This window comes from Peromyscus leucopus, chromosome 22 (assembly GCF_004664715.2).
Source record: "Peromyscus leucopus breed LL Stock chromosome 22, UCI_PerLeu_2.1, whole genome shotgun sequence".
Classification (NCBI taxonomy): domain Eukaryota; kingdom Metazoa; phylum Chordata; class Mammalia; order Rodentia; family Cricetidae; genus Peromyscus; species Peromyscus leucopus.
In genome coordinates, this window is record NC_051081.1 from 792,212 (window position 1) to 814,881 (window position 22,670).

At 63.3% G+C, this 22,670-nt stretch overlaps 2 protein-coding genes across 2 annotated transcripts; one reads left to right on the forward strand and one right to left on the reverse strand.

Moving 5' to 3' along the window:
• Positions 1-1,297: 1,297 nt before the first annotated feature.
• On the forward strand, positions 1,298-19,921 carry Apc2 (APC regulator of WNT signaling pathway 2). Its single transcript, XM_028858515.2, is given in 18 exon segments — positions 1,298-2,022; positions 2,613-2,771; positions 2,894-2,984; positions 3,071-3,251; positions 4,826-4,934; positions 5,038-5,154; positions 5,324-5,401; positions 5,546-5,644; positions 6,136-6,523; positions 7,143-7,238; positions 7,803-7,942; positions 8,085-8,162; positions 8,291-8,407; positions 9,196-9,410; positions 12,663-13,915; positions 13,918-14,457; positions 14,460-15,163; positions 15,165-19,921. Coding segments are annotated over 18 exon segments (6,957 nt in total). The 5' UTR covers positions 1,298-1,959; the 3' UTR covers positions 17,694-19,921.
• C22H19orf25 (chromosome 22 C19orf25 homolog) lies at positions 19,876-22,355 on the reverse strand. The gene is made up of 2 exons (XM_028858516.2): positions 21,751-22,355; positions 19,876-21,251 (listed from the first exon to the last, which is right to left on the reverse strand). Exons 1-2 carry the CDS (start codon positions 21,878-21,880, stop codon positions 21,052-21,054), a joined length of 330 nt encoding a protein of 109 aa, XP_028714349.1. The 5' UTR covers positions 21,881-22,355; the 3' UTR covers positions 19,876-21,051.
• Between the last annotated feature and the right edge of the window lie 315 nt (positions 22,356-22,670).

Below are 22,670 nucleotides of genomic sequence, written 5' to 3' on the forward strand. Positions count from 1 at the left end.
CCCCGTGTTGTCCCTCCCTCCCTCCACACCCGTGTCTCCCCCTTCTGAATGACTCTCAGTAGACCCAAATCCAGTTACTGCGGTTTCACCTGCCAAGGGCCTCTTGATGGAGTCTCGGGGTTAGAGGCAGGCGGGGGGCGCTGTCTGTGGGGTTATGTAGGGTGTGGGGCCACAGGAGTCAGGGGAGGTGCGCGTGGAGCGGGATCAGGTTCGTCCCGAGGGCACTGGGGAGCCGTGGGAAGTGTCTGAGCCCCGCAAGGATGGAATCCACCCGTGAGCTTCCCAATCCCCTGCAGGGGAGTGTGTCTTCAGTACATAGCGGGCCGGGGGAGGCTGAGAGGAGAGGCCTGGTGAGAGGGCTATAGAGGCCTCGGGGTAAGGCTGGGATGGATCCAGAGGCCAGCTTGAAGGGCTGGTAGCTCTGTGGAGTCGGCTACATTGAGGAACCATCAAGGGTGGACCACAAACGTCCAAATGGGTGGGCATGGGGGGCTGTGTTCCTGGAGCCCATCTTCTCCTCCGGACTGGGCACGGCATGGTGACTTCCGCTCCAACCTGGGGTCAGATTAGATATGAGCCGTGCTCCTTGGGTGGAATTAGCGTCAAGGTGAAGCCACTTCTGCCTTGGGACCTCCCACCAGCCCTTGGGGGCATCCAGGGGCTGATCCTCCCCACTCTTCAGATGAAGGCACACAGGCACAGACAGGGCACGAGTCTGTCTTGTTTGTTTTTAGTGTTTGATCTTTTGAGACAGAGTCTTACGTAGCCCAGGCTAGCTATGAACTCAATATGTAGCCTAAGCTAGCCTTGAATCCTGTTTTTTTTTTTTTTTTTTTTTTTTTGTTTTGTTTGTTTGTTTGTTTGAGACAGGGTTTCTCTGGGTAGCCCTGGCTGTCCTGAAACTTACTCTGTAGACCAGGCTGGACTGGAACTCACAGAGATCCTCCTGCCTCTGCCTCCTGAGGGCTGAGATGAAAGGTGTGCGCCACCACCGCCCAGCTAGCCTTGAATTCTTCTTCTTCTTCTTCTTCTTCTTCTTCCTTCTTCTTCTTCTTCTTCTTCTTCTTCTTCTTCTTCTCCTTTCCAAGACAGGGTTTCTTTGTGTAGTTTTGGTGCCTTTCCTGGATCTCACTCTGTAGACCAGGCTGGCCTCGAACTCCCAGAGATCTACCTGGCTTTGCCTCCCGAGTGCTGGGATTAAAGGCATGCGCCACCACCACCCAGCCTGACCTTGAATTCTTGATCCTCCTGCCTCCTCCTCAGTGTTGGGATGGCAGGTATGCACCGCCATGCCAGCTACCTACCTGGACTGCTGAGTACCCCCACAGTAAAGGGTCCGGGTTCTGGTTACACCTGTCTTCCTCCCCCTCTGGCTCCCCCACCCCCAGCCCTGGACCTCAGTTTCTCTCTCGGTCTGTTTTAGGAAGAAGCCAGAAGGCATGGCTAGGCCCCAGCAGGTCCTCCAGGCAGGGTGGGATGGCGGGAGACGGAGGCCCTCAGACATTCACTGGTTCCCTCCACCCATGCCCTGGGTGACATCAGAGGAGGAGGAAAGAAAGAGCATCCATTCGATTGTGTGTGTCCAGTGTGTGGGGAGGCAGAGGGCAGGTGGCGCCTAGGCAGGGTGGGGGTGTGGTTGATTTGGGATGGAGCCTCGAGGCTGGCAAGGAGAGGGGGCTCCCGAGGAGGAGAGGAGGCAGGAGGGACGGGATGCTATTGGTGCGTCTCAGACAAAGGCGGAGGGAGGGGGCTCTCGCGGATGGACGGGAACAAAGACGGAAGGGATTGTGGGGGTTCAGGATGGCTGTGGAGGGACAGCCGAGCTGAGGGAGGAGGCACCGGCCAGCTGGACAGAGGGAGGAGGCTGGACCCGAGGGAAAAGCCGGGCAGGAGCACAAAGAGCTGGGCTCTGACCCAGCTGAGGAGAGCATGGACAGAGCCACGGGGACCCTCTCGTGAATGGAGGGAGGTGGGGCTTCGGGGGCGTCCCGGGCCAGGACTCAAAGCCTTGGGACGACCTCGGTGAGTTTGGATTTCCCCCCCCACCCTCCCCATCTTCTGCCCATAGCTCCCCTGGCCAGGGCTCCTTGGTCTTCAGTGTTCTGGGCGAGCTAATGACCCATCCTCACCGGGCGGTATGCCAGCCTGGGCAATCTGTGCTTTGGTGGGGGATCGGTCCCATCTGTCTGTCTGTCTGTCTGTCTGTCAGCTGCTCCTGTGTCAGTCTGTGAGCCTGGTAGCCTCCAGGTGGCCCATCCACCTGCTGACTTGGCCTGGCAGGGTGACAGATGTCTGTGTGCCCCCTTTGTCTGGCTGTCAGTACAGGTGTGTCCACGAGTCTGTCTGTCTGTCCACCCATCAGTTAGCCTTGTATGCCCAAGTAGGCCTCTAAGGGCTTCCAGCTTCATTTCCCCTTGTCTCTATGTCTGTCTGTCTGTCTCCAAATGCTGGCTCCGGGGTGACTGGTTCACACCAGACAGCCATTCCGGCCCAGCACACACACCCGAGCTGGGTGAGAGGCGTGGAGCTGGGTGAGAGGCGTGGGCTCGGGCCGGCCTTTCTGAAGGGGCTCCGGGGACCAGCTCTCGTTCTTGTGACCCCCTTGGCCCCAGGCACTGCAGGAGTTGAAGATGGCCAGCTCCATGGCTTCATACGAGCAGCTGGTGAGGCAGGTGGAGGCCTTGAAGGCCGAGAACACACACTTAAGGCAGGAGCTGAGGGATAACTCCAGCCACCTCTCCAAGCTGGAGACAGAGACTTCGGGCATGAAGGTGACGTCTGCGTGGCCGGCCTGGGTCAAAGGCACTGATGCCTCGGGAGGGCTGAGAGAGGGGACCCGCGGCAGCCCGGGTAGCCGTGATGGCCACAGCTCTGTTCCCTACCATGCCCGCAGGAGGTTCTGAAACACCTTCAGGGCAAGCTGGAGCAGGAGGCGCGGGTCCTGGTGTCCTCCGGTCAGACCGAAGTGTTAGAGCAGCTGAAAGGTGAGTGACCTCGGGACTGCCCCACGGCCAGCAGGGACACAGCGGGAGCAGTCGCTGACCCTCCCCCGTGACGCCCCTCTCTCCAGCTCTTCAGACTGACATCAGCAGCCTCTACAACCTAAAGTTCCAGCCCCCGGCCCTGGGCCCGGAGCCTGCCGCCCGGACCCCAGAGGGAAGCCCAGTGCATGGCTCGGGCCCGTCCAAGGACAGTTTCGGGGAGCTGAGCCGGGCCACCATCCGCCTGCTGGAAGAACTGGACCAGGAGCGGTGAGAGGGCGTGGGAGGGGCCCCAGAGCCTCTGCGCCGTGATTGGCTCGCTGGCGTGTGGCCCCGCCCCCTCGCCAGTCACACCCCCCTGCGGGCTCTTCCCTGTGGGGCTGACCCCAGCTGGAGGACAGAGGACTTGGGGACATTCCCTGCGAGGGGGAAGGCCTGGGAGACGGTCCCCGCGCCCCCGAGTCGGAGACGTACAGGCGTCTCTAGGGACAGAGCCGAATCCAAAGTCAGGGCTCAGATCAGGCCTAACGCCAGAGATCCTCAAGGGGGCCTTTGTTGATGGAAGGACAGAAGCCCAAAAATTCTGGGCCCCGGGCCAGTGGAGGGAGGGGGCAGCGCTGGAGACCCAGCTCAGCCCGCCTGGGTTGCATGAGGTCAGTCAGATGGGCAGTCGGCTCTGCTGAGACTTCCCTGCCTCAGACTTCTGCTCCGTGAAATGGGATCGCGTTCTGTTGGTTGCCTTTTTTTTTTTCTTGTTGGCTCCCCATCACATTTATTTATTTGGGGAGCACCATGGCATGTGTGTGGTAGTCAGGGACGCCAGGAGATCCGCAGGGGCAGACTTGGGTGGCCAGGTTTGGTGACAAACGTCTTACCCACCTAGTTAACTGGACAGACTCTTTAAATAAACATTTTAAAGAAAGGGGTCTTAGCATATAGTCCAGGCTGGTTACGATCCCTCGGGCTCAGCCTCCTCAGTGCTGGGCGACTTCCGGGGGGCCTGACAGCTGGTGGACTGGAGGAGGTGAGCGGATGCTGGTGGCCTTCCTAGAATCACCTTTTCTTTCTTTCTTTCTTTCTTTCTTTCTTTCTTTCTTTCTTTCTTTCTTTCCTTTTTATCTATCTGTCTATCATCCATCCATCCATCCATCCATCCATCTATCATCTATCATCTATCCATCAATCGATGGAGACAGGATCTCTCTGTAGCCCTGGCTGTCCCAGAACTCACTCTGTAGCCCAGGCTGGCCTTGAACTCACAGAGATCCGCCTGCCCCGGCCTCCCGAGCGCTGGGATTAAAGGTGTGCGCACCACGCCTGGTTTATTTTATCTACTTTAAGAGGAGGCTGTCGGGCGGCCCTCAGCTTTGCCTTGTAGCCAAGACTGATCCACATCCCTGACCCTCCCAAAGTGCTGGCATGGCATGCACACAATCCCATAGCGTCACTGGTTTAAAAATTTTCACATTGCAAATGCATTTACGTGTGTGTGCTTGAGTGTGTGTAGGTCAGAAGGCGACCCGCACAAGTCCCTTTCTCTCCTACCGTGCGGGTTCTGGGGATGGAACTCTGGGGTCACCCGACTTGGCCGCAAGTGCGTTTCCCTGCTGAGCCGCTCCCTGAACCCTTGTTTTGAGACAGGGTTACACTTTGTGGTCAAGGCTGACCTCAAACTCGGCTATTCTCCTGCATCAGCCTCCCACGGGATTGCGATTTTCCCCTTCCAATTAGCTTCCCCCACCCCGGGACTCATTTCCTTCCAGTGCCCACCTCACAGCTGGGAGCAGGGGTGGGGGTCTCTGCGAACGCCGCCTATAAGGAGGCCCCCCGCACCCCTCCCCCAGATGCTTCCTACTGAGCGAGATCGAGAAAGAGGAGAAGGAGAAGCTCTGGTATTACTCTCAGCTGCAGGGCCTGTCCAAGCGCTTGGATGAGTTGCCACACGTGGACACGGTGAGCTCCCGGGGCGCACCTAGAGAGTATGGGGGGTGACGGGCTGTGTGTGGCAGGGAGGCCGTCCCGGCCGCGCCTCACCGCAGCCCGTGCCCCCTCCCAGCAGTTCTCGATGCAGATGGATCTGATCCGGCAGCAGCTGGAGTTCGAGGCCCAGCACATCCGCTCGCTGATGGAGGAGCGCTTCGGCACCTCGGACGAGATGGTGCAGCGCGCGCAGGTGCGGGGCGCACAGGCGGGCGTCAGGGAGAGGAGGGCGGGCTGAGTGGGAGGAGTCAACGAGAATCGGGGGTGGAGTCAGGTGGGAGGAGTCAAGGCGGGGAGGAGGAGTCAGTCGGGGCGGGGTCAGCCAAGCAAGCGTGCTCGCCCGACCTTTCTCTGGTCTCCAGATCCGCGCTTCGCGCCTGGAGCAGATTGACAAGGAGCTGTTGGAGGCCCAGGACCGGGTGCAGCAGACGGAGCCCCAGGTACCAGGACCAGCAGAGCCAGGGCCGAAGGGGTGGTGACAGATTTCCGTCAACCCAGCGACGGTCCCCTGCCCCGTGCCCAGGAAGGGTCTGCAGCCGGTGGGCCGTGCAGACTGAGCCGCCAAGCTCATGCTCTCCCTGCAGGCTCTGCTGGCAGTGAAGCCCGTGGCAGTGGAGGAGGAGCAGGAGCTGGAAGTTCCCACGAACCCTGAGGACGGCACCCCTCAGCCCGGCAACAGCAAGGTGAGAAGGGGGAGCCCGAGGATGTAGGGCGAGGGTCCCCAGGCAGCCCGGATGGATGGAGAGGCAGGCGCCCTGGACAGAGGCTCCCTGGGAGGCCAGAGGTCTTTGTCCCGAGACGGAGTCCCGCCGTGGAGCCCCGGCTGGCCTGGAGCTCTGCGGAGACGAGGCCGGTCTCAAACTCAAATACCCGCCTGCCTCTGCCCCCTGCTTGCTGGGGCCCAAGTGCCCGACTGAGTGTGGGCGCCCAGGGCGGCCGTCGTGCTTGGTGTAAGGAGGAGGCCCGAGGACAGCTCGCAAGCGTCGGCTCTCCTTCCGTCACGTGGGTCGCCGGTCCCATGGCCAGTGCCTCTACCTCCTGAGCCTTCTGCCCGCCCACCGCCACTTCCTGAAGGGCATCGCCATCCAGCGGTGCAGCTCAGTCCCCACGCCGCCCTGCGTCCGTCCGTCCGTCCGTCCGTCCGTCCTGTCGCTCACCCCGTGTCCCCCTGCAGGTGGAGGTGGTCTTCTGGCTCCTGTCCATGCTGGCAACGCGCGACCAGGAGGATACGGCGCGCACGCTGCTGGCCATGTCCAGCTCTCCCGAGAGCTGCGTAGCCATGCGCCGCTCGGGCTGTCTGCCGCTGTTGCTCCAGATCCTTCACGGCGCCGAGGCCGGGGCTGGGGGTCGTGCGGGGGCCCCTGGGGCCCCTGGGGCCAAAGACGCACGCATGCGCGCCAACGCGGCCCTGCACAACATCGTTTTCTCCCAGCCGGATCAGGGCCTGGCGCGCAAGGAGATGCGTGTGCTGCACGTGCTGGAGCAGATCCGCGCCTACTGTGAGACCTGCTGGGACTGGCTGCAGGCGCGCGACGGCGGGACCGAGGCGGGGGCAGGAGGCGGTGAGTGTGAAGCACCCGCGCGGCATGCGTAGCCCTGGGGCGCACAGCCTCAGAGCCCCGCACCTTCTCAGCCCAGTCAGCTGAGCCTGGGGACTAAGATAGTGGAGCAGAGGAACGCACACGACTCCACCCCGGCCACGCCCCCAGCCCCTCCCTGGGGATTCTGGGCGGGGCTCCACCTGACCACGCCCCAGCCCCTCACTGGGGATTCTAGGCGGGGCTCCACCCTGACCACGCCCCCAGCCCCTCACTGGGGATTCTGGGCGGGGCTCCACCCTGACCACGCCCCCAGCCCTCACTGGGGGATTCTGGGCGGGGCTCCACCCTGACCACGCCCCCAGCCCTCCTTTTCTTCCAAGCCTCACTAACTTATCCCTGCTGGGCTTGAATTTGTGACCCTCCTGCCTTAGCCTGTGGGCGCTGAAGTCGCAGGCCTGTGCCACCAGCGTGGCAGCAGGGTTCCCTGACCGGTTTCTGCAGCAGCAGCAGCTCCACTGTGGCATGCCACAGAATCTGAAGCAGTAGAGACAGCATGGGGCGAGGAAAGGGGAACCTGGGTGTCCCCCGGGGGGGGGGGGAGAGGTCACTACAGGAACTCTAACCTCACCCCTGCCCGCAGCCCCTGTTCCCATCGAGCCTCAGATCTGCCAGGCGACCTGTGCCGTGATGAAGCTGTCCTTTGACGAGGAATACCGTCGGGCTATGAACGAACTAGGTGAGCTCCCCTGCCCTCCCTCACGTTCCTTCCCGGGCCTTCCACCTCCAGATGCCAAGGTGCAGAGGACGGGTCGGCAGTGCGTATGGGGGACCACATCGGAACAGGGAAGGAAGCAGGTGGTGGTGGCGCACGCCTTTAATCCCAGCACTCTGGAGGCAGAGGCAGGAGGATCTCTGTGAGTTTGAGGCCAGCCTGGGCTACAGAGTGAGATCCAGGACAGCCAGGGCTGCACAGAGAAACCCTGTCTTGAAAAACCAAACCAGGGCTGGAGAGACGGCTCAGAGGTTAGAGCACTGGCTGTTCTTCCAGAGGTCCTGAGTTCAATTCCCAGCACCCACATGGTGGCTCACAGCCATCTGTGATGAGATCTGGCGCCCTCTTCTGGCCTGCAGGGGTATGTGCAGACAGAACACTGTATACAGAATAAATAAATAAATCTTTAAAAAAAAAAAAAAGAAAGAAAGAAAAACCAGACCAAAGAGCTGGAAAGTGGGTACACATATGATAGAGAGACTGGGCTAGCCTGCCCCCTGTCACCCGCCTCCCTTCCCGCTCATGCAGGGGGGCTGCAGGCTGTGGCCGAGCTGCTGCAAGTGGACTATGAGATGCACAAAATGACCCGGGACCCGCTCAACCTTGCCCTGCGCCGATACGCCGGCATGACCCTCACCAACCTCACCTTTGGAGATGTTGCCAACAAGGTTCCCAGGGGTGGGGCGATGGGTGGGGCTCGGGCACGACCGTGCTGCGTCACCCCGCCCCAGCCTGGATGGGGTCCCGAGAGGCGGGGAGTCCCCTCTTCTCACTGCCGTGACGGCAGCTGCTCCGTGTCCATCCCCACAGGCCACCCTGTGTGCCCGCCGAGGCTGCATGGAAGCCATCGTGGCCCAGCTGGCCTCCGAGAGCGAGGAGCTGCATCAGGTACCGGGCCGGGCCGGGGCGGGCTCCCACGTGGGCGGACTCCCATGAGCACCACCCCAGGGTCGCCGGGTGGGAGGGGGATGCCTGGGCCCCGGGCCCACTGTGGCTGCCCCTCCTGCCACGGCCAGGTCGTGTCCAGTATCCTGCGGAATCTGTCGTGGCGTGCGGACATCAGCAGCAAGAAGGTGCTGAGGGAAGTGGGCAGCATGACGGCCCTCATGGAGTGTGTGCTGCGGGCCTCCAAGGTGAGCGCGGGCGCTGGGACCGGAGAGGGCACAGGGAGTCACCATAGCGGCCATCGTGAGCCACGGACTGGGGAGACGCTGGGGGATGAGTGCCCTGTCTCTGGGGAGAACAAGAAGAACTGATGCGTGAGCCTAAGGCTCCCACCCCAAAGTTCGGAAGCCTCCAGCCCTAGACACCACTGCTGAGGATTGAAGGAGAGAGATTCCCATGCTGGACAAGAAACTCCCTGCTGACCACCTGCAGCCCCCCCTGGGAGGTTCTGGGCGGGGCTCCACCCTGACCACGCCCCCGGGAGGTTCTGGGCAGGGCTCCACCCCGACCACGCCCCCAGCCCCTCACTGGGGATTCTGGGCGGGGCTCCAACCTGACCACGCCCCAGCCCCTCACTGGGGATTCTGGGCGGGGCTCCACCCTGACCACGCCCCCAGCCCCTCACTGGGGATTCTAGGCGGGGCTCCACCCTGACCACGCCCCAGCCCTCACTGGGGATTCTGGGCGGGGTTCCACCCTGACCACGCCCCCAGCCCTCACTGGGGATTCTGGGCGGGGCTCCACCACAGAGCTACTTTTGTAGCTTTTTTTAGACATATTATATTACAGATATTCCAGGCTGCCCTGGAACTTGCAATCCTCCTGCCTCAGCCCCCAGAGTGCAGAATGACAGGCTTGTGCCACCAGGCTGGGCTGCTGATCTGGTGGGAAATCTCTGTGGCCACCTGTGTGGCCACAGCGGAGGGGCCGTGAGTGGCCACAGCCCCTGGTGCTGACGTCCCTCTCTACCGTCCAGGAGTCCACCCTGAAGAGCGTGCTCAGTGCTCTGTGGAACCTGTCTGCACACAGCACCGAGAACAAGGCGGCCATCTGCCAGGTCGATGGTGCGCTGGGTTTCCTGGTGAGCACACTCACCTATCGCTGCCAAGGCAACTCCCTGGCGGTCATCGAGAGCGGGGGTGGGATCCTGCGCAACGTGTCAAGCCTCGTCGCCACCCGAGAGGACTACAGGTCAGCCTTCGCTCGGATTCGCCCGGCTGTGCCGCGGGCCGGGGCTGGGGCCGGGGCCGGGGCTGGGGCAGGCCGAGATGGCAGCTCCGGCCTCCTGAGTAGCAAGAGGCTCGTTTTCCCAGATGTCACACACAGCGTCGTGGGACTCCATTGCCGTGAGAGACACCGCGGGAGGGTTTATTTGACCTACACGTTGTGATCACTGTCCATCCTTGAGGGAAGCCAGGGCAGGATCTCAGGGCAGGAGCAGAGGCAGGAGCATGGAGGGTGCTGCCTACGGCATGCAGCGCCACCAGCCCAGGGGTGGACCCTCTCAGCTGTGGTCCTCCTCAGGGTGGCTGGGGTCCTCCCGCATCAGCGTTCATCTAGAAAATTCGTCACAGACTTCCCCACAGGCCAATCTGATGCGGGCTGTGTCTAGGTTTGTATCCAGTTGACCAAAGTAGATACAAAAAAACAGCACAAGAAAGTTACATGGGATGCCGGGCATGGTGGCCACGCCTTTAGTCCCAGCACCAGGGACGCAGAGGCAGGAGCATCTGTGAGTTCAAGGCCAGCCTGGGCTATAGCACTAGTTCCAGGAAAACCAAAAGAGGGGGAAAAAAGGTGCGTGGGGGATACTTATTCTAGATTGCTGCCCCCTCACCGAGACAGGGTTTCTCTGTGCAGCCCTGGCTGTCTTGGAACTCACTCTGTAGACCAGGCTGGCCTCGAACTCACAGAGATCCGCCTGCCTCTGCCTCCCGAGTGCTGGGACTAAAGGCGTGGCCACCACCCAGCCCTAGACTGCTTAAGTTAAAAAGGTATTGTTGGTGCTGGATAAATAACTCAGGGTTAGACCACTGGCTGCTCCTGCAGAGGACCTGAGTTCGGTTCCCAGCACCCACATGGAGGCTCACAAACATTATAACTCCAGTTCCAGGGAATCCTGTGCCCTCTTCTTGCCTCTGTGGGCGCCAGGCACACGTGGTGCACAGACACACAGGCAAAACACTTGTACACGTAAAGTAAAACAAACCATGTTGTTAAATAATGTTCATGATAAGGTGGACGTGGCAAGGCATGCTTCTCAAGCCAGCACCCGGGAAGCACAGGCACTCTGCAGGTTTCCGGCCAGCCAGGGCTATCAAGTGAGGTCTTCTGAAAACAAGAGAGAGAGAGAGAGAGAGAGAGAGAGAGAGAGAGAAGAGAAAAAAAAAAAAAAAAAAAAAAAAAAAAAAAAAAAAAAAAAAAAAAAAGAGAAAGAGAGAGAAGAGAGAGAAGGAAGAAGGAAGGAAGAAGGGGGGGGAAGGAAGGAAGGAGAGAGAAAGGGCCCGTGGGTGGGTGGGGTACTGGTTGCTTCTCAGTAACTGCTCTTACTGAGAACCTGGGTTTAGTTCCCAGCATCAGGTTGGGCCGATCACAACCACCTGTAACTGCAGTTCCAGGGCCCTCTGGCATTGGTGGGGACTGTACACACGTGGTGCACAGACGTACATACAACCAGAACCCACTTACACATGCGATAAAATAATTAGCCAGGTGGTGGTGCACGCCTTTAATCCCAGCACTTGGGAGGCAGAGACAGACAGATCTCTCTGAGTTCAAGGCCAGCCTGGTCTACAGAGTGAGTTCCAGGGCAGCCAGGGCTACACAGAGAAACCCTGTCTCAAACATCAAAGATAAATAAATAAATAAATAAAAATAAATAAATAAATAATAAAAATAAATCAATGAATAAATAAAAGAAAAATTAAGCTTTAAAAACAAACATGCTAAATAAATAGCCCAGGTGTGGTGGTACAGGGCACACTAGACCCTGGCACAGGGAGCCAATGCAAGGCCAGCGTCAGCTAGCGATTGGCTTCCTCTGAGCCTTCCTCAAAACAAAACCCAAACAACTGCAGCTCATCATGCAGCTCGGGGTGGGTACGCTTATGCTATAGCTATTTCATTTTTTCTCAGATTCAAACCTAGGGTTGGACATGCGCCGAATCTAATGGTTCTACTCTGCTGGTGGGCGTGACAAGCGGGGTGTGGCTAAGTCTTGGTGTAACCAGCAAGTGGGGAGTAACTGGGCTGTGCTGGCTATAGATGTAGACATGGCTGGGGGGGATGGGCATGGCTGGGGCACAGCAGGCCAGGTAGCCGTGGGCGTGGACAGCAGGCTAGGTGGGCGTGGGCATGGACAGCAGGCCGGGTGGGCATGGACAGCAGGCCGGGTGGGCATGGGCATGGACAGCAGGCCGGGTGGGCGTGGACAGCAGGCCGGGTGGGCGTGGACAGCAGGCCGGGTGGGCGTGGGCGTGGACAGCAGGACCGGGTGGGCGTGGACAGCAGGCCGGGTGGGCGTGGACAGCAGGCCGGGTGGGCGTGGACAGCAGGCCGGGTGGGCGTGGACAGCAGGCCGGGTGGGCGTGGACAGCAGGCCGGGTGGGCGTGGACAGCAGGCCGGGTGGGCGTGGACAGCAGGCCGGGTGGGCGTGGACAGCAGGCCGAGCGTGGGCGTGGACAGCAGGCCGGGTGGGCGTGGGCGTGGACAGCAGGCCGGGTGGGCGTGGACAGCAGGCCGGGTGGGCGTGGGCGATGGACAGCAGGCCGGGCGTGGGCGTGGACAGCGGCCGGGTGGGCGTGGGCGTGGACAGCAGGCCGGAGTGGGCGTGGACAGCAGGCCGGGTGGGCGTGGACAGCAGGCCGGGTGGGCGTGGACAGCAGGCCGGGTGGGCGTGGACAGCAGGCCGGGTGGGCGTGGACAGCAGGCCGGGTGGGCGTGGACAGCAGGCCGGGTGGGCGTGGACAGCAGGCCGGGTGGGCGTGGACAGCAGGCGGGTGGGCGTGGACAGGCGGGGTGGGCGTGGACAGCAGGGGTGGGCGTGACAGAGGCCGGTGGGCGTGGACAGCAGGCCGAGTGGGCAGGGAGGGCGTGGCAGGCCGAGGGGTTTAGCAAGGCAGAATTGGGATCGGCTTCATCACAGGTAGGGGGACCTGGCTTGGCTAAGGCTCAGCAAGGTGGAAGTGGGTGTAGTGGAGCTGGGAGTGTGGGTGGCCAGGGGTGGACATGGCTGAGCCAAGGCCGTCGCGAGGCCAGGGCCATGGCAGAGCAAGGTGAGCGGGGCTGAGCTGGGGCTGTGCCGGGGACCGTGGGGTGGAGCTCTCCTGTCGTGGGTGTGGCTTGGATTGCAGCCTGGCCTGATGGGCCGTGTGGTGTGGATGGTGGGCTCCGCAGGGCCGGGGTCTCCAAGCCCACCTTCCTTTTGCTCTGGGTCCCCTCAGGCAGGTGCTCCGTGACCACAACTGCCTGCAAACGCTGCTGCAGCACCTCACGTCCCACAGCCTGACCATCGTGAGCAATGCCTGCGGCACCCTCTGGAACCTGTCGGCCCGCAGCCCCCGGGACCAGGAACTGCTGTGGGACCTGGGGGCCGTGGGCATGCTGCGCAACCTCGTCCACTCCAAACACAAGATGATCGCCATGGGTAGTGCGGCGGCCCTGCGGAACCTGCTGGCCCACCGCCCTGCCAAGTACCAGGCAGCGGCCACGGCCATCTCCCCGGGCACCTGCGTGCCCAGCCTGTACGTCCGGAAGCAGAGGGCTCTGGAAGCTGAGTTGGACACCCGGCGCCTGGCGCATGCGCTCGGCCACCTGGAGAAGCAGGGTCTGCCAGAGGCAGAGAGCACTTCAAAGAAGCCCCTGCCGCCGCTCCGCCACCTCGACGGGCTGGTGCAGGACTACGCCTCCGACTCGGGCTGTTTTGACGACGATGATGCACCATCCCTGGCTGCCGCAGCCACCACAGCCGAGCCTGCCAGCCCGGCTGTACTCTCTATGTTCCTTGGCGGTCCCTTCCTTCAGGGCCAGGCACTGGCCCGCACCCAGCCTGCCCGCCAGGGTGGCCTAGAACCCGAGAAGGAGGCTGGCGGGGAGGCAGCTGTGGCTGCCAAAGCTAAAGCCAAGCTGGCGCTGGCCGTCGCTCGGATCGACCGGCTGGTGGAGGACATCTCTGCCCTGCACACCTCCTCAGATGACAGCTTCAGCCTCAGCTCGGGGGACCCCGGGCAGGAGGCACCGAGGGAGGGTCGTGCCCAGTCCTGCTCTCCCTGCCGGGGCACCGAGGGTGGGCGGCGTGAGGCCGGCAGCCGGGCGCACCCTCTGCTGAGGCTCAAGGCGGCCCACACCAGCCTCTCTAACGACAGCCTGAACAGCGGTAGCACGAGTGACGGCTACTGCCCCCGGGAGCACATGCAGCCCTGCCCCCTGGCAGCGCTGGCAGAGCAGCGCCATGACCCTCTGCGCGGGCAGACTCGGCCCAGCCGGCTGGACCTGGACCTGCCCAGCCGGGCTGAACTGCCTGCCCGGGACGCGGCGGCCGCCGATGCCCGCGTGCGGACCATCAAGCTGTCCCCAACCTATCAGCACGTGCCACTGCTCGATGGTGCCGCTGGGGCGGTTGCCAGACCCCTCGCCGGACCCGGAGCCTCCCCAGGGGCTCGGAAACAGGCGTGGGTACCTGCAGATAGCCTGAGCAAAGTCCCGAGAAACTGGTGTCCTCCCCGCTGCCTGCGGCCAGCAGGGTGCTGCAGAAACTGGTGGCCCAAGATGGGCCCATGTCCCTCTCCCGGTGCAGCTCACTGTCCTCTCTGTCTTCTGCGGGCCATGCTGGCCCCAGCCAGGCTGAGAACCTCGACGACGACAGTGATTCATCCCTGGAGGGGCTGGAGGAGGCTGGCCCCGGGGGGGCGGAGCTGGACGGGGCGTGGCGAGCACCTGGGTCCACCTCTTTGCCCGTGTCCATCCCAGCCCCGCACCGGGGCCGCAGTAGGGGTCTTGGGGTGGAGGATGCAACGCCGTCCAGCTCATCCGAGAACTGCATCCAGGAGACGCCCTTGGTGCTGAGCCGCTGTAGTTCTGTGAGTTCCCTGGGCAGCTTCGAGAGCCGCTCCATTGCCAGCTCCATCCCCAGTGACCCGTGCAGTGGGCTGGGCAGTGGCACAGTGAGTCCCAGTGAGCTGCCCGACAGCCCCGGGCAGACGATGCCCCCGAGCCGCAGCAAGACGCCGCCGGCGCCCCCGGCCAGCCTGAGACCAGCCAGTTCAGCCTGCAGTGGGAGAGCTACGTGAAGCGCTTCCTGGACATCGCAGATTGTCGGGAGCGGTGCCAGCCGCCCTCGGAGCTGGACGCGGGCAGCGTGCGGTTCACGGTGGAGAAGCCGGATGAGAACTTCTCCTGCGCCTCCAGCCTCAGCGCGCTGGCCCTGCACGAGCTGTACGTCCAGCAGGATGTGGAGCTGCGCCTGAGGCCCCCAGTCTGCCCAGACCGCGCAGGCGCAGGCGCAGGCGGCGGGGGACACCGTCGGAGGGATGAGGCCGCCGGCCGCCTGGAGGCCCCAGCGCCGGCTGGTTCTAGGGCTCGGTCAGCAGCTGATAAGGAACTGGAGGTACTGCGTGAATGTCTGGGGGCAGCCATGCCCGCCCGGCTCCGCAAGGTGGTCTCTGCGTTGGTGCCTGGCCGCCGGGCACTGCCGGTGCCCGTGTACATGTTAGTGCCCGCCCCGGCCCCCGACGACGATGACTCTGGCACCGACTCCGCAGAGGGCACACCCGTCAACTTCTCCAGTGCGGCATCGCTCAGTGATGAGACCTTACAGGGACCCTCCAGGGACAAGCCGGGAGGGCCCGGAGAGAGGCAGAAACCCACAGGCCGAGCTGCCCCTGCCAGGCAGACCCGTGGGCACCGACCCAAGGCGGCGGGCGCTGGTAAGAGTACAGAGCAGACCCCGGGGGGCCGGTAGGAACCGGGCAGGACTGGAATTACCCCTTAGCCGGCCCCAGAGCGCTCGATCCAACAGGGATGGCGCGTGCCAGGCCCGGCCGCGAGGGGACGGCGCTCTGCAGTCTCTGTGCCTCACGACGCCCACCGAGGAGGCCGTGTATTGCTTCTACGACTCTGAGGAGGAGCCGCCAGCCACGGCACCACCACCCCGGCTGCCGGCTGCCATCCCGCGGGCTCTTAAGCGAGAGAAACCCACAGGAAGGAAGGAGATCCCCTCCAGGGCGTCGCAGACTGCCACGCCCCCCGTGAGGGCCCAGCCCAGACTGATCGTGGATGAGACCCCACCCTGCTATTCTTCAGCTAGCTCCCTGAGCGAGCCCGAGGCCCCTGAACAGCCGGCCAGCCACCCCCGAGGCCGGGAGCAGGCAAGCACCAAGGGCCCGGGCCCAGGCAGGAAACAGGACAGCTCCCCAAGCCCGAGGGCAGAGGAGGAACTACTACAGAGGTGTATCAGCTTAGCTCTGCCCCGGCGCCGGACCCAGGTTCCTGGATCTCGGCGTCGCAAGACCAGAGCTGCCCGGGCTGACACGCGGCCCACGGAGGCACCCCGGAAATGCCGCGAGGAGGTGCCTGGCTCTGATCCAGCCTCCGACTTAGACAGCGTTGAGTGGCAGGCCATCCAGGAGGGCGCGAACTCCATCGTCACGTGGCTGCACCAGGCGGCAGCCAAGGCCAGCCTGGAGGCGTCTTCTGAGTCCGAGTCCCTCTTGTCTCTGGTGTCCGGGCTCTCAGCAGGCTCCACCACACAGCCCTCCAAACCCAGGAAAGCACGGAAGCCTGAGGCTGGGGGTGTCTGGCGCCCAGAGAAACGGGGTGCAGCTTCCACTAAGATCAGTGGGAGTCCACGGTTCCCTAGTGGCCCCGAGAAGGCAAAGGGTGCCCAGAAAACGGTGGCAGGGGAGCCAGCCATGCTCCGGGGACGGACGGTGATCTACACAGCCAGCCCAGCCTCCCGGGCTCAGTCCAGAGGAGTTTCTGGCACTTGTACCACACCTAAGAAGCCGGGGACATCTGGTACTACTCAGCCAGAAACCGCCGCCAAAACCCCCAGCCCTGGGCAACAGCGTTCACGGAGCCTCCACCGGCCAGGGAAGATCTCGGAGCTAGCCGCCTTCAGCCATCCGCCCAGGAGCGCGACCCCTCCAGCCCGCCTCGCCAAGACTCCGTCCTCAAGCTCCTCACAGACTTCGCCAGCGTCCCAGCCCCTGCCCAGGAGGTCCCCTCTGGCCACGCCGACTGCAGGGCCTCTGCCTGGCCCTGGGGGGTCCCCAGTGCCCAAGTCACCGGCCCGGGCCCTTCTGGCTAAGCAACACAAGACGCAGAAGTCACCTGTGCGGATCCCGTTCATGCAAAGGCCAGCCAAGAGAGGGCCACCCGCCCTGGCCAGGCCGTCCCCAGAGTCCGGACCCAGGGGCAGAGCTGGGACTGAGGCGGCCGCGGGGGTGCGTGGTGGCCGCCTGGGCCTGGTGCGTATGGCATCCGCCCGCTCCAGCGGCAGCGAGTCCTCGGACCGCTCAGGCTTCCGCAGGCAGCTGACCTTCATCAAGGAATCCCCGGGGCTCCTTCGGCGCCGCAGGTCCGAGCTGTCCTCCACCGACTCCACGGCCTCCACCTCCCAGGCCGCCTCGCCCCACCGTGGCCGGCCGGCACTCCCGGCTGTCTTCCTCTGCTCCTCTCGCTGCGATGAGCTGCGAGCGTCCCCGCGGCAGCCCCTGACGCCACAGAGGTCCCCACAGAGGTCCCCACAGGCCAAGCCAGGTCCTGCCCCTCGCGCGCCCAGGCGCACCAGCTCCGAGAGCCCCTCCCGCCTGCCTGTGCGGGCGCCCCCCGGGCGGCCCGAGACGGTCAAGCGGTACGCGTCCCTGCCGCACATCAGCGTTGCACGCAGGCCAGAGAGCGCCGTCTCGGTGTCCGCCACCCATGCCAACACCGCTCGCCGGGGGAGTGACGGGGAGGCCAGGCCGCTGCCCAGGGTGGCTGCGCCAGGTACCACCTGGCGTCGGATCAAAGACGAAGACGTCCCCCACATCCTGCGTAGCACCCTGCCGGCCACCGCCCTGCCTCTCAGGGGTCCATCACCCGAGGACAGCCCCGCGGGGACTCCACAACGCAAGACCAGTGACGCAGTGGTACAGACAGAGGACGTGGCCACCTCTAAGACCAACTCCAGCACGTCACCCAGCCTGGAGAGCAGGGATCCCCCACAGGCCCCGGCCAGCGGCCCCGTTGGTCCACTGGGCAGCGATGTGGATGGGCCAGGCCTCACCAAGACGCCTGCCTCTGCGCCCTTCCCCCACGAGGGCCTGAGTGTCGTCGTGGGGGGCTTTCCCACCAGCAGGCATGGCTCCCCCAGCAGGGCCGCTCGGGTTCCTCCCTTTAACTATGTACCCAGCCCCATGGCGGTGGCCACAGCTGCCAGCGACTCTGCAGTGGAGAAGGCCCCTGTCACCTCCCCAGCCAGCCTCCTGGAGTAGTGGGTGCAGGCCAGCCTTCCGGAACGTTCTCTCTGCCCTGTGGCCCAGTCTGGCTGCCCTGGGGGCTTGCTCTCCAGACGCCCCGAGCAGGCACATCTGTGCCCTCGGAGCTCCTGCTCAGCTCACACCTCCACACCTCAGGGCCAGCCCTCGCTTCTCCGCCTGGGGCTCAGGGGACCGGGTGTGGACAGGCCCCAGGGCACACACAGCGCCAGTTCCCGAGTTTGGCCTGGGAAGGGGACGGAGAGCCAAGCTCTGAGGGACACTGTAGGTCCCTGGAGGACCTGCCCTGGGCTGCACCCAGTGGGAGGGTGGGCACGCTCTCTAGGGAGGTGACTGAGCTTGCCTCCGAGGTGGGGAGGTGGGGACAGGCTGTGGGGAGGGCGGGGAGGCCGAGGCAGCTGGGGCTGCCTCAGCCCTGCACCAGAAGCCTGCAATTAGTGCCGGGCTAATTGGTTAATGAGGACTCTGCCAGGCGCTCGCCTTCTCAGAGGCAGCTGAGGAGCGCTGTGTGAAGGGCGCAGCCTGGCTGCTCACAGCGTTCATCACGGCCGCTGAGAGATCGGCAGGGGTGAACGGTCCCCTCAGCGCAGATTCTGGGGAGCCGCTGACCCCATGTCCCTTCACTGTCCCGTAGGAGGGGCTGTAGTCCAGGGGACAGGCTGGCTGCCAGCTGGACAGGCTCTAGGGGCCGAGGAAGGGCGAGCAGGCCTAGGCATCCCCGGGGAGGCGGCCCGGGACCAGCACCGCAGGAGGAGGAGGCAGGTCCGTCTGTGGGAGCCTGGTCCTTCCCAGTGTACTGCGTCTATGCAGCGGGTGGTGTCAGGATGTGAGATCCTCCGGCTCACCCACAGCCTGGAGTCAGTGTGGGGGCCTGGGGCTGCCATGGAGGGCAGGGATCAAGACGGGGAGTTTGATGAAGACCCAAGGTAGGGGGCGGGCCTTCGAGGACGGGGTCTTGGGTCTCAGCTCAGTGTGTCTTCCTGCAGAGAGAGCCAATGACCTCTCTCCTGTGGGACCCCGGCTGCTCTCTGCAAGGGGACTGTAACCACGTCCACCTGCAGCAGTCGCTCCCAGGGGACACCGTCCCTTGAGCTGGCCTCAAAGCCCTGCTCTGAGAGGAGGGAGGTGGTTTTGAGAACAAGTTGGGAGACCCCGGAAAGGCCTGCAGACACTGCTGCCCCTCCCCACCGGTCCTTTCTATGGCAGGGGAACCGGCAGATCCACGATCGCCCTCATGCGTGGGCATGCTCACAACCAGGGGTCACCTCCAGGGCTGGCCCTACAGTGATGCCCGACTTCACCGGCTCCCGACATCCGCCCAGTGCTTTGACATCCCACAGCGGGAACACCGGGTACCACCCGCTCCATCCCAGGACCTCGCCTGCTGCACAGGAATCTGGCAGAGTGCCAAGGGCACGCAGGCCTGAGGGAGATAAGGAAGAAGCAAGGCGGCTCTGGGACCCCGGCTCACATCCACCACGTACCCCCGGACACCCCCTCCCCGCGGTGGGGACGTGGCGGTGGACAGATGTCCAGCTGGGGCTGGAGAGGTGAACCTCATCTTCTGCAGACTGAACCTGTAAACCACGCACTGTGAGACCCCAGGTGGCACGGGCTGCTCTGTGCCTCAGTTTCCCCACGTGGGCCGTGGGAGGACTGAGTGCAGCAGCAGCAGGTCTGGACCGTGGCACCAGCACAGAAGGGCCATCACTCTTAGCCGCCTCCCCCTGTCCTCGGCCTTGGGCCCAGCAGCCACGTTTGCCTTCTCCACCCCACGGCAGGGTTCACAAGCCGCAGAGCAACATCCAGGCCAGGGTGGGTAAGAGCTGGCGTGGGACAGCGGCTTCCGGGGTAACCAGAGCCAGGGCTCAGTCTGCCTCTGGAGTGTCCTCAGAGACGGAAGAGGAGGGTCCGCTGTCCGCCAGGCTGGCAATGGCTATGGGCGCCCTGAGCTGGAGACCAGTGGTCCCCTGCAGACTAACCACTGGGTGCCTGAACAGGGCGGCACGCCCACCCGTTACCTCACCTCCCGACCTGTCTGTGGCACTGTCTTGCTCATACCTGGTTGGTCTGTCCCCTGCCGCTGCCCCATCTCTGTCCCGTCCGTCCTACAGGGTGAACGTTTCTGTACATACTGACCCCCCAACCCCATGTAGACACACCCAGCGGGACACCCGGCTTCTGGTTCTTGTTCACATCTTTAATAAAATCAGTCGCTGAGTTGCTCTGGGGCTGCCCAAGGCTCTCATCTTCAACATGGGCTTTGGAGTGGGGAGGTTGTTCCAGAACCTTCTACTGGAGATACAGTCCAACCCCACAAGGTGTTGGTGCACGGACCTGAGCCCCCTGCCGACTGGACACTGCACCAGGTCCACACATGCTAGAGCCGAGGCTGATTCAGGGTCAGCCGAGCCACACCTGGCCATTTGCTCTAGGACACCGGCCACCGGCCACCCAGAATAAATGTCTCTGTGACTCCTAGGAATGGGGAACGGCAGCAATAAGGTGGCCACAAGCCAAGGCCATTTCTGACATAGTCCCAGCCAGCTTGGGATGTGAGAAGTCATGTGGGGTGGCCGACCCCTAAGGCGTGAAGGGGCTGGCATGGACTTGGGCCCAGTGATCCAGTGTCCAACTGCGGGGAGGTCTGAGGTCTAGAACCAAACTCCGATGTTCCAGAAATAAAGCCCACCCACCCTAGAGCGGTGGGCTTCAGCGGTCAACCGAACCCCAGGTCCAGAAGGGGCAATGCCCCCCACACGGGCGTCTTATGGGTGCCCAGCTGAGCTTGCATGCTGCAGGGACCTGCAGAGATCCTTGTACCGTCCCGCTTTGGGCCCTTCCAGTACCCCTGGACTTCCCAGAGCGAAAACCCCCTTGCTGACTTCCTCCCGCCCTGGGGAGATGGGACCAGGAGCAGGTAAGGCCGCCGCAGCCAGGCTCTAGGAAGGGGGCAGTCCGTCCATCTTCTCAACGGAGGTGACGCTGAAATACAGGTGGATGTTGGGGATGGAGACCCTGGCTGCCCAGGGCGACATGGGGCAGGAGGTGGGACCAGGGCACAGTGGCTGAGGGCTGGTCCCTGTGGGGCAGGCTGGCTCTGAGCCCGACCTCCAGCCAAGTCCTAGATGCAATCCAGGCCGGTGCCCCCATGAACGAGGAGGTGGCCATGTCCCTGATCCACCCCGAATTAGAGGCCACCAAGGATGGAAGAGGGAACCAAGACCCAAAGCCTGCCGAGTGAGGCACTGGGAGCCCCGAGTCCAGTGCTGGGGCGGCCGATGTTGACCCAGAGCCTCTGGTTGTCAGCCAGATGCCTGGCCTTGGACAGAGCGCCTCAGCGGTGGCCTCGGCTCTAGGAGGTGGCTGAGGTCACCTGGTTCACATCCTCTTCAAGCCTCTGCCCAGCCTGCCGAAGGTCCTCGAACTTCTGCCTCAGCGTGTCCCCCGCCTGCCGCAGCCTCTCGTTCATGGCCACGTAGGCTCGGCTCTGTTGGTAGATCTGCTCGTACCTGGCCTCAGGGTCCTCGGTCCGTGGGGAGGGATCTGGGGGGTCTGGAGAGGAGAAACAGCGTCACCACCCACAGGCCAGCAGGCCTTCCCTTCACACCCAGAGGTCACACAGTGTGCTGGAGGCTACACGAGACCTAAGCCCTAGAAGACGGTCACAGTCACAGGCCTGAAAACCCCAGCATCCGGGGTTCGCTGGGAGGACCCCTCCGCCACCTGGCCTTGCCGTCCCACCCAGAAACGCCCGGTTTCCTGATTCTAGGGCAGGACTCGCAGAAAACGGCCCCCGATCTCCAGGTAGGAGCCCCTGGCATGGGCTTCTTCCTGTTTCCCTTTGGGACCGGGTCTTGAGCTCACGGCACCCCTCCCTCCTTCCCGGACCCCTGGGGTGGTTTGGGTCCCACAAGCTCACCGGCCCCCCGCTTTGCGTGACCCCACTTGACGGAGTCGGGAGGCCGGCGACAGATCCGTCCCCGGGGCCCGGAGCCAGCGCCAGGGCTGCCCGACTCCCGCAGGCTGGACCCGGGGCTCCACACCCTCCTACCTTCCGGCGCCAGGGCGGTGAAAACGGGGTCGTGGGGGGGCGCCCCGCGCACGTCCTCCAGGATCTGCTCCACCGTGGGAGGCGCAGGGCGCGTGGGCAGCACCACGCGTCTCTTGCCCTTGGCGCTCATCCCCGGTCCCCGACTCGCCTTCCCTCCTCCCGGGGTCTCACAGTCGGCCTCAAACTCGGCCTGTTTGCCCCCAAAACCCTACAGCCTATCTCGGGTCCTAGAATCTGTGCGGCCGCCACCACTTCCGCTTCCTGTTTGAGGACCGCCCTGGTCTTGCACTTCCGGTCCGCTCCAGCTCCGCTCCTCGCGAAACTCCTCCCCCGTCTTAAAGAGCCCTCGTCCTGGACGTTCCCCGGTGCCATCCAAGGGATGACGGGTCTCCGCCTCCCTGACCACGAGTGGTGAGCGTGAGTTCGAGTTCCCCTGGCTGGGCAGCAACTGGGAGCCAGGTTCGCAGTGGGCGCTCAGAATGCTGTAATAATAACAATGCTGGACGGTGCCTGTCCACAGGGTGACACGGTCCGGGAGCCTGGTTTCCTTGTCCTGGTGGGGGGCAGCGCCAGGCGGATCTCTGTGTGTCCGACGCCAGCCTGGGCTGCAGAGCGAGACCCAGGGTAGCCTGGGCTGCAGAGCGAGACCCAGGGCAGCCTGGGCTACACAGAGAATCTCAAAAAACCACCAACAACTGTCAGGGACAAGGACAGAATCTCTAGTTAGTGGAACAATACAGACCCCCATAAGACAGGGAACTGGATCAGCTTACAGCCAGGTTGCCTAGCAACAGGACATGGAGTCAGAGCCCTTGACCCTCGCACCCTGTAAACATCCTATACAAACATCCTGTTAGCTTGCCCCACCTATGCAGATAACAGCTTCTTGCTCCCCTCACCCTGTGGAGCTATATAAACCT